The sequence below is a fragment of the Chelonia mydas genome, chromosome 1, assembly GCF_015237465.2.
Source record: "Chelonia mydas isolate rCheMyd1 chromosome 1, rCheMyd1.pri.v2, whole genome shotgun sequence".
Taxonomy (NCBI): Eukaryota; Metazoa; Chordata; order Testudines; family Cheloniidae; genus Chelonia; species Chelonia mydas.
In genome coordinates this window covers 112,652,482-112,666,633 of record NC_057849.1, presented here as the reverse complement: position 1 = coordinate 112,666,633, position 14,152 = coordinate 112,652,482, and the positions used below count along the sequence as shown (strand labels likewise).

Below are 14,152 nucleotides of genomic sequence, written 5' to 3'. Positions count from 1 at the left end.
AGATTGTGATCAAGTAGCCTCTTACCCTTCTCTTCAATAAAATAAACTGATTGAATTTTTAGTCTCTTATCATAAGGTTGGTTTCCAAACCAAAAATCATTCTCTGAACCCTCTTCACTTTAACATCCTTTAAAAAATTTGGACACCAGAACTGCACACAATATTCCAGCAGTGGTTCACTCATGCCATATTCCAAAGTAATATCACCTCTCTAATTCTGCTCAACATTCCCTTGTTAACACAACCAAGAATTAGCTCTTATGACACAGTATCACACTGTGGGGCTCATGCTCTGGCTACCTCGTTTGTTGATTACAGAACTAAAATGAAAACGGTCATCAATAATTATAAGGTTTCTATGGATGGACTGAACTGCATATACACAGACACAAAGTGGGAGCTCTGGAGATGAGTAATGAAGATGCACACGGGAGTGGATAAAGCCACAATTACAGGAGAGAGTTTGCTTAATAATTTCCTTTTACAGATTCCTCTGATATGGACTATTTCTTCCTGTTATCACCACTCTCCTCCTTTCCTTACCTTTTGAAAAGCATCTCCTGAAATACCTCCTTCTGAGAGAAGAAGAAAAAACCCTCAGTCATCCCTGAGTCTGGTGACATGATGGTGATTTGTAGTATACATCACGCCATTACTGGAACTCAATCTAAATTTTACTCCCCACATCACTGCCTTGATAATCAGTAGTGATTTTACAGCACCCAAGCCTGCTATGCACTTTACAGAACAAAAAACTAGGGGGGGAAATCCTGGCTCTACTGAAGTCTGAGAGAGTTTGCCATTGACTTCAGTGGGGCCAGGATTTGATCTAAGGTTCTTGTCCTAAATAGCTTAATCGAATTTTTGACGTTGAGTGAGAGTTCTAGACAGTATTATACTTACTCATTAACTGATGTGGTTAGAGCAAGTATGGATACATAGAATCATAGAATATCAGGGTTGGAAGGGACCCCAGAAGGTCATCTAGTCCAACCCCCTGCTCGAAGCAGGACCAATTCCCAGTTAAATCATCCCAGCCAGGGCTTTGTCAAGCCTGACCTTAAAAACTTCTAGGGAAGGAGATTCTACCACCTCCCTAGGTAACGCATTCCAGTGTTTCACCACCCTCTTAGTGAAAAAGTTTTTCCTAATATCCAATCTAAACCTCCCCCATTGCAACTTGAGACCATTACTCCTCGTTCTGTCATCTGCTACCATTGAGAACAGTCTAGAGCCATCCTCTTTGGAACCCCCTTTCAGGTAGTTGAAAGCAGCTATCAAATCCCCCCTCATTCTTCTCTTCTGCAGACTAAACAATCCCAGCTCCCTCAGCCTCTCCTCATAAGTCATGTGCTCTAGACCCCTAATCATTTTTGTTGCCCTTCGCTGGACTCTCTCCAATTTATCCACATCCTTCTTGTAGTGTGGGGCCCAAAACTGGACACAGTACTCCAGATGAGGCCTCACCAGTGTCGAATAGAGGGGAACGATCACGTCCCTCGATCTGCTGGCAATGCCCCTACTTATACATCCCAAAATGCCATTGGCCTTTTTGGCAACAAGGGCACACTGCGGACTCATATCCAGCTTCTCGTCCACTGTCACCCCTAGGTCCTTTTCCGCAGAACTGCTGCCTAGCCATTCGGTCCCTAGTCTGTAGCGGTGCATTGGATTCTTCCATCCTAAGTGCAGGACCCTGCACTTATCCTTATTGAACCTCATCAGATTTCTTTTGGCCCAATCCTCCAATTTGTCTAGGTCCTTCTGTATCCTATCCCTCCCCTCCAGCGTATCTACCACTCCTCCCAGTTTAGTATCATCCACAAATTTGCTGAGAGTGCAATCCACACCATCCTCCAGATCATTTATGAAGATATTGAACAAAACCGGCCCCAGGACCGACCCCTGGGGCACTCCACTTGACACCGGCTGCCAACTAGACATGGAGCCACTGATCACTACCCGTTGAGCCCGACAATCTAGCCAGCTTTCTACCCACCTTATAGTGCATTCATCCAGCCCATACTTCCTTAACTTGCTGACAAGAATGCTGTGGGAGACCGTGTCAAAAGCTTTGCTAAAGTCAAGAAACAATACATCCACTGCTTTCCCTTCATCCACAGAACCAGTAATCTCATCATAAAAGGCGATTAGATTAGTCAGGCATGACCTTCCCTTGGTGAATCCATGCTGACTGTTCCTGATCACTTTCCTCTCATGTAAGTGCTTCAGGATTGATTCTTTGAGGACCTGCTCCATGATTTTTCCAGGGACTGAGGTGAGGCTGACTGGCCTGTAGTTCCCAGGATCCTCCTTCTTCCCTTTTTTAAAGATTGGCACTACATTAGCCTTTTTCCAGGCAACCGGGGCTTCCCCCGTTCGCCACGAGTTTTCAAAGATAATGGCCAAGGACTCTGCAATCACAGCCGCCAATTCCTTCAGCACTCTCGGATGCAACTCGTCCGGCCCCATGGACTTGTGCACGTCCAGCTTTTCTAAATAGTCCCTAACCACCTCTATCTCCACAGAGGGCTGGCCATCTCTTCCCCATTTTGTGATGCCCAGCGCAGCAGTCTGGGAGCTGACTTTGTTAGTGAAAACAGAGGCAAAAAAAGCATTGAGTACATTAGCTTTTTCCACATCCTCTGTCACTAGGTTGCCTCCCTCATTCAGTAAGGGGCCCACACTTTCCTTGGCTTTCTTCTTGTTGCCAACATACCTGAAGAAACCCTTCTTGTTACTCTTGACATCTCTTGCTAGCTGCAGCTCCAGGTGCGATTTGGCCCTCCTGATATCTTTCCTACATGCCCGAGCAATATTTTTATACTCTTCCCTGGTCATATGTCCAACCTTCCACTTCTTGTAAGCTTCTTTTTTATGTTTAAGATCCGCTAGGATTTCACCATTAAGCCAAGCTGGTCGCCTGCCATATTTACTATTCTTTCTACTCATCGGGATGGTTTGTCCCTGTAACCTCAACAGGGATTCCTTGAAATACAGCCAGCTCTCCTGGACTCCTTTCCCCTTCATGTTAGTCCCCCAGGGGATCCTGGCCATCTGTTCCCTGAGGGAGTCGAAGTCTGCTTTCCTGAAGTCCAGGGTCCGTATCCTGCTGCTTACTTTTCTTCCCTGCGTCAGGATCCTGAACTCAACCAACTCATGGTCACTGCCTCCCAGATTCCCATCCACTTTTGCTTCCCCGACTAATTCTACCCGGTTTGTGAGCAGCAGGTCAAGAAAAGCGCCCCCCCTAGTTGGCTCCCCTAGCACTTGCGCCAGGAAATTGTCCCCTACGCTTTCCAAAAACTTCCTGGATTGATCAGGCCCTGCCTGTGGTAATGTAAGGAGAGATTTTAACAGCCTAGCAAAGTGCCAAAGCCATGGCCAGTAACTGGAATAATAGACTGCAACGCTTATTGCCAAAAGCAGTTAAACTAGTAGGCCTTTGCAGCAACCTTAGCATAACTAGGCAGGCCAGGTGGGGAGCAGAAGTGACCATGAGAATTGAGCATGACCCTGCACCATCTTGCTGGGCTTTCTTTTAAATGCTGAAGTATGCAGTTTTGAAAGACAGGAAGTCTATCTATATTTGACTTCTGGTGTGCGTGTGTGTCGGGGCCCCATGCCCATGAGACTGTAAACTCTGTAGAAACAGCTGTACAACTAATGGCTTGAAAATTCTTGCTTCAGCTGCTTGCTCAGCAGTTATTGGTGACTGACAAGCAGTGAGACACTTAAAAGCATAAAAAGGGGAAAAGGTCTGTGGCATTAAGCCGCATGGCCAGAGATTTGTTATGTGAGCTGCCTGCCCAGACTGGTGAGCAGTATTTAGTGATCAAGTATACCAATGCTAGAGTCAATGTGCACCTTCACAGATCATAAAGCCTCAAAGGATCTGTGATGGGGCACCTGCCTCACACTAGGCTTAAGGGGTTAATAGAGCCCTAGGGAGGCTGTGCAGGAGGCAGCCAATGAGAGAAAGGCTGAAGGGAGCAGCCAATCAGGGGCCAGCAGGCCCATAATAAAAGGGAGTTGCAGGACAGAGGAGGGCAGCTCTCTGCTGGGAGTCCAGGGAGGAAGGACAGTGTCTGCAAGACTGAGAGAACTGCCAGCACCCTGGATAGAGTAGCGCTGCGAGCAGGAACCAGGGGAGCGAGAGACAGCTCCTAGCTGCTGGGGTTTGCAGGCTGAGGCCCCAAGGCAAAGGCAAAGAGGATGCTGGGGCTACGAGGAAGTAGCCAGACAATTCGCTGAAGCAGCCACTAAGGGGAGTGGCTGGACAGAGTTCTGCAGGTCCCCCAGAAGGGAGGAGCACAGAGTGCAGCACAGCCAGAGGGCTATGTCACTGAAGAGGACACTGCGGTCCTTAGAGAGAAGTGGGTCCTAGAGCAGGAGTGATGGAAGTGAGGCACCACCCAAAGAGGGAGCACTATCATGCAGAGCTAATTCCCAGAACTGCCAGCAGGAGGCGCCAGAGTGCTGAGCGAACCCTGTTACAGGACCACTCTGATCTTCTAGTCTGATTTCCTCCATATCACTGGCCAGATGTAGGACTTCCCTGAATTAATTCCTGTTTGATTTACAGCATATTTGTTAGGGAAACATCCAGCCTTGATTTAAAAATTGCCCATGATGAAGAATGCACCACAACTCTTGGTAAGTAGTTCCAGTAGATAGACAGTAATGCACCCAACATTGGGCTCTTACAACCCAGAGATTAAAGAGACTCGTGCACTAGTAAGCGAGCCAGCTGGGCACCTTCAGGTCCAGTGTTGAGTATGGCAGAGCCGTACAAAGGCTTTCAGAAAAACTTTTGATCTGAGCCAATGCATCACCACCTTCTCTCCTGTATCAGGATCAATAATTAGGATGGCTAACTGCCTGCTCTAAGGCGAGGGCATGTTTCCTGTAGCACAGCCATCTCACTTGGCCTGTGACCCACCTAGCCCGCCCTTGGAAATTAAACTCATTTTCACTGCTAATATGAATTAAATGTGATCCTTCACATTACTTTGACAATTTTCAGCATTTGTTACTACTTACTTTTGACCTGATCCATAATCCACAATAATTCTTCTCTGGAATCCTAACAAAGTGTAATTTTACAGCGCTGAAACTTGCTGAGCTCAAGGGGGTGTTTTTTCACACCCCCTGAGCGAGAAAGTTGCAGCGCTGTGACGTGTCAGTGTAGACAAGCCCTAATTTTGATAATTACTGAGCAATTATACTTAGTGTTACTAATTACAATGTAGTTCTATTAGCAATTTAATCAACAATTTTTGTTCTCCTTAAATTTTATATCTCGGCTGCCTATGAATACTGAAACCAAGTCAATTTGTGCATTAACAAACAAGGATTACAGAAACAAGTGCAATGCATAAAAACAAAACGGGAAGCGCATTACAAAAAAGCTGTGTTCACAATATAGTTATTCAACGTTTGCTTTTCTGTTTAAAACCCATGCTCTTTAATCTTTATTTTGTAAACCTCATCTTTTCCATTTAGTTGTCTCTATCTTTCCACCCACTATTTAGTTTTTGAACATTGAGTAGGTCTGATAAAACTTAAGCAATATGCAATTATTCTCTGGGGCTAGACACAAACCTTCTAGATATATTTAAGGATGACAAAATTCTGTAATAATAAATATCTTGATACGATAATCATTACATCCAATCTCTTCCAATATATTTGTAGGGAAGTTAGGAATACAGAAATTGTAGATTTTTAATTAGAGAATGGAGGTATCCTGAGGCAATTTGGAAGCTATCGCTTCACATAAAATAAGGGAAGACTGGATGATTACTTATTAGCACTGCACTTGTGAAACTCTGCAGAGTTTTAATCTGGCACCCACAAGTAATACTGCTCCGCCAATTAAACAGAACCACAAGTAGAAAGGACAATTTAATTGGTATGAAAATGTGGGTTTAAAAAGGAAGATTAATGATCTAGAAATTCACAAGGTCTGAAACAAGACTTCAGGTCACCAAGCAGTAGAGTTTATTTTTTAATTGTAAAAAGAAGAAATCAGACACTAACCACACTACATCTTTCAAACAGTGTCAAGGAAAGTGCAAAACTAAGTATTTAACCTAGTTTACATTAACAAAACAATGATTTAGTATATTTTCACAACTGTACAGAAGAATATATTTGGTTCATGTTATGTGGGATAATGGAAAACAAATTCCAAACAGTTGTCAGCTTAAACTGGTGTAGTTGGGATGTGCATAATCATATTAGTGTGAGAGATGGCAGGGCTCAAACCCAGGCCCATAGGTCTGCAGGCAGTGCTCAGGCTGTGCCTGCCACACAGCAGCGCTCAGGCTGTGCCTGCCACACAGCAGCTCACCCAAACCAGAGAAGAAGGGGGCTAGCAAAGCTCTAGCTCACATGAAGCTCCTGATTGGGGGACACATCCAGGCCCACTGATTGGCTGGGACCCAGTTCTTAAACCAGAAAGAGGCACAGAAAGTTGGTCCAAGCAACTAGGTGAATCCCGAGCTAGCTGCTACTACAGACCCTGCCTATATGGCCTGACTCCTGCCTTCCTTATTCCCGACACCTGTCTGTGCCCAGTTCCTGCTTTGCTCCACGTTCCTGCTCCTATGACCTACCTCTGATGCGGATTCTGGCTGTGATCCCTGGCTTGACTTCTGACTCTGCCTCCAGCTCTGACCTCTGGCTTGGCACCTGACCCTATCTCTGAGCCCTGGCTTGATTCCTGACTTCAGCTCTAGCACCTGACTAACCATTAGGCATGACTGCCCACACCTCGCTTCCTATAATTAGTGGGGTGTCCTACACAACCTCACAGTTTCCCATCATAATTCAAGAGACTGAGCACAGGCCGAGTGGCAATTTCCAAACAAACCAGGCAGTGAACAATGCATTCCAGTGTACGCGTAGCGGAAAAAAGTCAGAAAGACTCTTTTCCACCTGCCCTGAGAAGTGGATAAAAAACATGCTTGCTGAGATTCTGGGAAGTGCCGATGTCATTGAACCTCATAAATTAGAGTCTCAGATTACTGCTGTAAATAGGGATACCACGTAGTTGTGAACACACATTAAAAAACTGATTGGACACATTACAAAAGTGCCATTTTTATTAGAATGGCACATTTGAACATATGATTTTAAACAGTAAGACATACCTATATGCATGTAACTGTGCTTAAGAATTCGACTCTGCATGGTTTGAATATCTGCAGATACTCCAGTGCAGTTACAAACATTTGTAACACACCAGCAGCGTGTCTGTTTATATTTTTGAGTTTCTTAACCAATACGTGTTTCTCCTGCCCCATTACAAAAAGAGCAGAAAACATTAAAAAATTACTATAAAAGTGTATCACCTCTGTGCAAGAATAATAGTCACAGCAGTAGGCAGTCATTGCAGGGCCGAGAGCTCATTCTTATCACATTGTGAACTTTATCTAACATGCTCTAAAACAAAAGTCGCCTTCACACAATCCTAAGTCATATAAAACGCTCAGAAAAACTTCCAGTGAGTAAGGTGCAACAGTAAAAAAGCCATCTGTACAGAGCAGCATCTGTTTTTCCTCTGAGAGCATATCATGCAAGACTTCATGTGCTCAGTTACCAAATTCTTGCTTTTGTGCAATACCAAATGGCATCAAAGTTTTCTGCTTTTAAAGTGAGGATGCTTGGGCAGTGATAAGGCAGGGAAAAATCAGTGCCTTTTTACAGATTCCTTTGCGCTACCAGAAGGTAAGTGTTAGCTGCCACTGTCCGTTACCCAGAAACGGATCACCAAATTGGTATTTAATATTAATGTTAACTCCAAGGGGCCTAGATGGCAACCAAGACCCCCTTGTGCAAACAGAAAAAGACAGTATATGTCCTAAAAAAAACATGAAGGATAGGGAGAATTAAACTAACACTTGAATATGTATTAGAAACAAAAGATGACATTTAGTGACAGTTGATCTGTGAAGGTCAGGCCACATCCAACCAAAACCCTAAAAATATGGAAACAAACGAAACATGGAAGCTAAAGGGAAAAAGCTTGTGTGTTCTTTCCACCTTCACATTGCCTATAACACTTTCAATAACAAACTCCATTACAATACCTAGCTGTTATATAACGCTTTTCATCTGTGGTTCCATAAGGCTTTCACTTCTAGCTCCAGCAGATACCCAAAAGCAGTGTGTACCCCAACTTCACCAAACTGGCTCTCTAAGACAAAACCTTAATACTGACTTCATATGCTTTTATATCAATAGCAGACCGATACATCTAATTTGATACATTCCATGCATTTGAAGAGTTATTCTGCCTTTGCACTGCTAAGGTCACTTAAGACTGTGCCGCCTCTTGCCTAGCTAACCATCTTTCTCCTGGGCTCCAGAGGTATTTGGTAATCTCTCTTGTTGCCCCAGAAGTGATTGACAGCTCTCACACTGCACCAGATTTGTCATCAAATGGAAATCTGATGGGTTTAAGGGTTCAATATTTTCCACTGTGACCAAGAAATTATAAAAAGATCTAGAAAGAAATACTGATGCTTAATTAATACTTGAGCAATCAACACATGACCAGCATCAATGTCCCCTGAGTGTTTTACATTCTTGGAAAAGGAATGCAAAGAAAAAAGACAATCCAGTGGGAAAATGGCCAAAAGAAGCCATTTCTGACCTTACTGTTCTCTTTGTATCAATCCACTTTTCATTAAACCACCACAAAAAATTCAAATAATGCTCAAAATTTATATTTTACGTATTGCTTTTTGCTATTTCAATGAAATTACTACTAAACAAAGGTTTAAAGCTCCTGCTAAAACTACATTCTCTAACACAACCTTAGCTAGGGAGCAGCTACCACTGCACCATAGTATTAGCTTTCTTTTAATTTTATAGTTACAGACTTTCTCCAACCACCCAATCACTAAACATTGCCTGGTTTATTATAGATGCCCCCATCAGAGATGATTCAGTGATTTTAGGTAGAGAAGCTAGTAGAGTTACTATTAGGCCAGGGAACCTGTTCTATGCATAAAGCACAAGATGTTTGCTTAAGAAGCAGATAAACAGAAGGTTGAGACCATTGCCATCAACAGAGTGGAGGGGGAGGTGTGATAAAGAGTGCGGACCAGACCTCAGTAGTTCAGGAGTCAAATTAGCAATCAACCTTAACCAAAAGAGCCACTGTAGTGTGAATTCATTGTTTCATTTATTATAGTACTATATATAGATATATATATATATACACACACATACATATTTAAACAGTATGATGGGAAATACTTAGTTTTTTTATACACACACACACACACACTTTCACAGCAAAATGACCAAGTATTATTATTTTATCAGCTACAATTATCGACACAGTAAAAGCCTCCTGACTGGTTAAGAATTAAACCACAGTGTTTTAATATCATGTGTTGCAAAGAGCTGCAGGAGACGTATTAAAGAGCCACTTGCAGCTCATGAGCCTAAGTCTGTGTATCGCTGATATATACTGACCGGAGGGATTCCCCCAAGAGGTGGTAGCTAGGTTGATGGAAGTATTCTTCTGACAATCTAGCACTGTCTACACGGGGATTTAGCTCATCTTAACTACAGTGCTTGGGATGTGGATTTTTCACACCACTGACTGACGTCGTTAAAATGACCTAATTTTCTAGCATACATCAGACCTTGGTAAGTAGGGAGAAGAGAGAATTGTGAAGGGCCCTATGGATAAGAAAATGGAGCTTAAGCTTTAGATGGAGGAAGAGTGAGCAGAGAGATTCAAAGGAAGGTATAATATAGTCAGATGATCTTTGGTTGAGTTGCAATTCTAAAGGAACAAAGGAAAAGGATGCAATAGCTTTAAAAGGATATCTACAATAAGCAATGAGAATTTCCTCAACACCACACACACACGATGGGAAATGAAATATCAAAGCAGAGAAAAAATAAAAGAATTTTTTGAAAAGTGAGGCTGACACCACTCTAGAGAGATTACAGTCTAGGTGTAACCAATTAAATCTCACATTTGTACCTGCTGCACAAGAGAGACATCTCAAGGCTAGCCACTTCGAGTGAGCATCCTCAAAGGCACAATACCTTTATTTAAGGGGAAATGTCAGACTTGTCCACACCAGCAAAAAGTAAACCTGTTTTTTTACAGTACTAGTAAAACATCCACACTGGTCCTCAGGAAGCCAGTCCAATTAGGCTTCAGAAAGCATGAAATCATGGGACAAGGCTAGGAAGTATTCCTTGAGCCTTCACTGACCAGGAATAGGTTACAGTAAGGATCTAATATACCAACTCCAAAGACAGATTGCAGATTAGGAGTTTTCATTTAATGCATGTGTACACAGCACAGAGTCCTGCAAACCTTTACTACCAAACGTAGTGCTTACTACCATGTATAGTCCTATTATATTAATAAACAGTAATAGCTTGCAGATTCAGTCATAGGTAGGGCCCTACCAAATTCACAGTCCATTTTGGTCAATTTCACAGTCATAGGATTTCAAAAAAAAAATCTTAAATGTCACGATTTCAGCTATTTAAATCTGAAATTTCACTGTGTTGTAACGGTAGGGGTCCTGAGCCAAAAGGGAATGGGGTGGGGGGGTTTGCAAGTTTATTGTAGAGGGGTTGCGGTACTGAAGGCAGAGCCACCGCCAGCAGCAGTGCAGAAGTAAGGATGGCATGGTATGGCACTGCCACCCTTACTTCTGCCCTGCTGCTGGCGGGGCGCTGCCTTCAGAGATGGGCACCTGGCTAACAGCTTCCGCTCTCTGGCTGCCCAGCTCTGAAGGCAGCGCAGAAGTAAGGGTGGCAATTCCACGACCCCCCTAAATAACCTAGTGACCACCCCCTATTTGAGAAATGCTGGTCTCCCCCATAAAAATCTGTATAGTATAGGGTAAAAGCGCACAAAAGACCAAATTTCAATGAGGGGTTAGACGGAGAAGACCAGATTTCACAGTCTGAGACACGTTTTTCATGGCCGTGAATTAGGTAGGGCCCTAGTCATAGGACTGCAGTGCTACAAGTATATTACTGTATGTACCATTTAATTGTGGAGGATTCAACATGTTACATGGGCAAGACCTCACAGCAGGATAAAACCTGTTCACAGGTAGATATAATAGTTTGCAAGCCATCATGGAAAGAGCTGCTGTGCTAAAGATAATTATAAAACACACTCATCACCTCAATTGCTACTGCTATCTTCATTTTATAGCTTACAACAGAGATTGGCAACCTTTGGCCCGTGAGGGAAAGCCGCTGCTGGGCTGAGATGGTGTATCTGCAGTGTCCACAGGTTCGGCCAATCACAGCTCCCACTGGCTGCGGTTTGCCGCTCCAGTCCAATGGGGTCTGCGGGAAACAGCGTGGGCCGGACCACCTCTTCCCGCAGCCCTCATTGGCCTGGAACAGTGAACCGCAGCTACTGGAATTGGCCAAAGCTGCAATTGGCCAAACCTGCGGACGCTGCAATTGGCCAAACCTGCGGACGCTGCAATTGGCCAAACCTGCGGACGCTGCAGGTAAACAAACCGTCCCGGCCCGCCAGCGGCTTTCCCTGATGGGCCACATGCTAAAGGTTGCCGATCCCTGGCTTACAAGATAAACTTGCGGAGCAAAGCAGACAAGATCCTTTAGATTTATTCTCTTTCTGATCCATAACATGACTGGGTTATGCTATACCATACTGGATCACAGAGGTAAGTTAAAATGGCATTAATGTTTTCACTATGTTTAAGTCACAGCTATATGTTTTAAAATAATGTTAAGAATTTACTCATTGCAAGGGTTTGAAATATTTTGTATAATGCATTAACACTGGTTTCCTCTGCGACCTTAATATAAAAATGCCAAACAAAACAAAAACAAAATAATAAAAAAAAACCAGACATTAGAGAGCTCTATGCACTACAAATTAAAGGACATTATATAGCTTTTCAGCTTTAAACACTATTTGAACTAAATAAGAAAAGATTAATGCACATAAAAGTTAATACTGATTAATGAAGAAAAACGCACCCTTAACCATAAATAATAAAACTTAATAAAAAGCTAAGCTAATAAATCATGTTACAAATACCTCATAAAATTCATCTTTATTCTAGTGCTAAGTTACTGATTTAATTTGTTTGAAATAACTGTTAAATGATCAACCATGCAAATCTTTCATAGAGGCTATAATTATAGCAGCATATTTTCAGTTTTGTTCTGCATTTGTACTCAGCTGTACGGCAAGCCCACTGAATTTGACAACCAAATACCTGCTTCATATAGGCATAGCACATTGTTTCTGCAACTCTCTTTCCTTCATCGTAGCAGGCCCTAGGTCCTATGGGGTTCACGTGGCCCCAGTAATCTTCATTTTGAGGGTGAACCTCAGGATCTATGGAGAGAAACAACACTTGAATGACTTTCTCTTTCTAGTAACAGGAAGAGGGAATATAACTCATTTTATATAGGGCTCTTTTGATAGAGCTTGTTTTAGTATGTACAGTGTTAAACAATTCTTCCTGAAATTATTTATCTAATTTTTAAATATTAAACTCCAACATCTTTCACTCCAATAGATTCATCGAATAGAATCCCGAAGGTGTAACTATTAAGGACAATCTGAGAATCTATAAAATCCCCAAATTGAGCATATTAAACAGAGCAGCCTCCTCGCTGGATGTGTCTCCTCATAAGAGCCATTACTCACAGCAGTCTGAGTTGAACGTTTGTCTGGAAATGAACCTTAAAGATGGAATAACTCTAGACGCAAAAACAAGGTTCTGATCTAAGATCATTTAATAAAGAAGTTATTACAGGTTTTTTAGAGTTCTTTGCTAATTTCTACTTAGTTTGTAAAAGGAGCTAAGATATCTTGGAATTTAAAAAAGAGCTGGGGGGAAAAGGAGGCAGAAGGTGGAAATCTAGACATGCCATAAATAATCTGGTTTGGTGAAGGTGCAGGACAGCCCCGCAAACAAAAATGGTGTGTGCGTGCCTTGTTCTTCTCTCAGCCTGATACTCTGGGACCAGCAAGTATCTCTTTTTACAACACTTTGACTAGCATTCCAGCCTGGACGAAAGGTATCCCCGCTCTGGAAGCATCTTTTTCTTTTTTACTGTTACTATTTGTATTGAGTATTAAACACACACTTTAGATTGCCTTCCCCTAGTTTCTTTGGTGACCTGTGAAAAGATACCTATAAATCCCAGAATGTTTAGCACTGCTCAGCAGTAAGAGGTGTAACCAAGGAAGAAAAACAGGAATGTTACAGATCACAATTCTTATTCTGATCTTCAAGTACAAATAGATCACAACATTATCATCAGTTGTGCCCAGTTCTCTCCAGATTCTTATTACCCCTATAGAGCAGCATGACTGAAAGTGGAAACAATTCCATTTGGATAGGTAATATGCTTGTTTACATATGCAGAGACTGAAAATTACAGTTCTGTCCAAGACTTATTGCTTTCTGGACGCCACTGTTGAGGATAAAAAAAAAAGAGAGAGAGACCTGCTAGAGCACAGACCTGCACAGACCCTGAGGCTTTTACTGTCTAATATAAAAGGTCCTAAGAGTTTTACAGACCAATATCCAATTCATACGTTTTAAATAACCAGGAGGTGGAGATCTAGACATGCCATAAAGAATCTGGTTTGGTGAAGGTGGGGAAAAGCCCCACAAACAAAAATGGCGTGTGCGTGCCTTGCTCTTCTCTGAGCCGGATACTCTGAGGTCAGCAAGTGGCACAGAGAGGTTACTTTTTCAGCCAAGATTAATTCAATTTAAAAATGAATGTTAGTAATATTTGAAAGTTAGTGTTCAAATGGTATTAATCATTACTCTCTAGAGCTGGCTGGCAGACAGTGAGATTGAACTGTAGCTCCTCGGAAGAAATCTAGTCAGTTCCAGATTTGCTGTAAGCATTCAAGAAAACCATGTTCTGGGACATCACATACGCCAAAAACAAATAGTTCCACTGACAGAGGAGCATCATTTTCTCCCCCTCCCCCATTTGTGGCCTGGATTTCAAGCTTTCCTTTTTTAAAAAATGTTAAGACACTGCCAAATAATGGCTTATAATTAGAATGCCTCCTCTGCCAGGAGCTACAGCTTTGTCTTTGTCTTGCTACAACTTTTCGATGCTTTTTTTATAAAGGACACTG

At 42.5% G+C, this 14,152-nt stretch overlaps 1 protein-coding gene across 4 annotated transcripts in view; it reads right to left on the bottom strand.

The window, feature by feature from the left end:
• The window catches only part of UXS1 (UDP-glucuronate decarboxylase 1), a 95,349-nt gene that overhangs the window by 24,712 nt on the left and 56,485 nt on the right, over positions 1-14,152 (bottom strand). For all 4 annotated transcript variants that reach the window (XM_037897686.2, XM_037897682.2, XM_037897693.2 and 1 more), the window contains one exon: positions 12,258-12,379. In XM_037897686.2, coding sequence (XP_037753614.1) covers positions 12,258-12,379 — 122 coding nt within the window. The remainder of the gene's footprint in view (positions 1-12,257; positions 12,380-14,152) is intronic.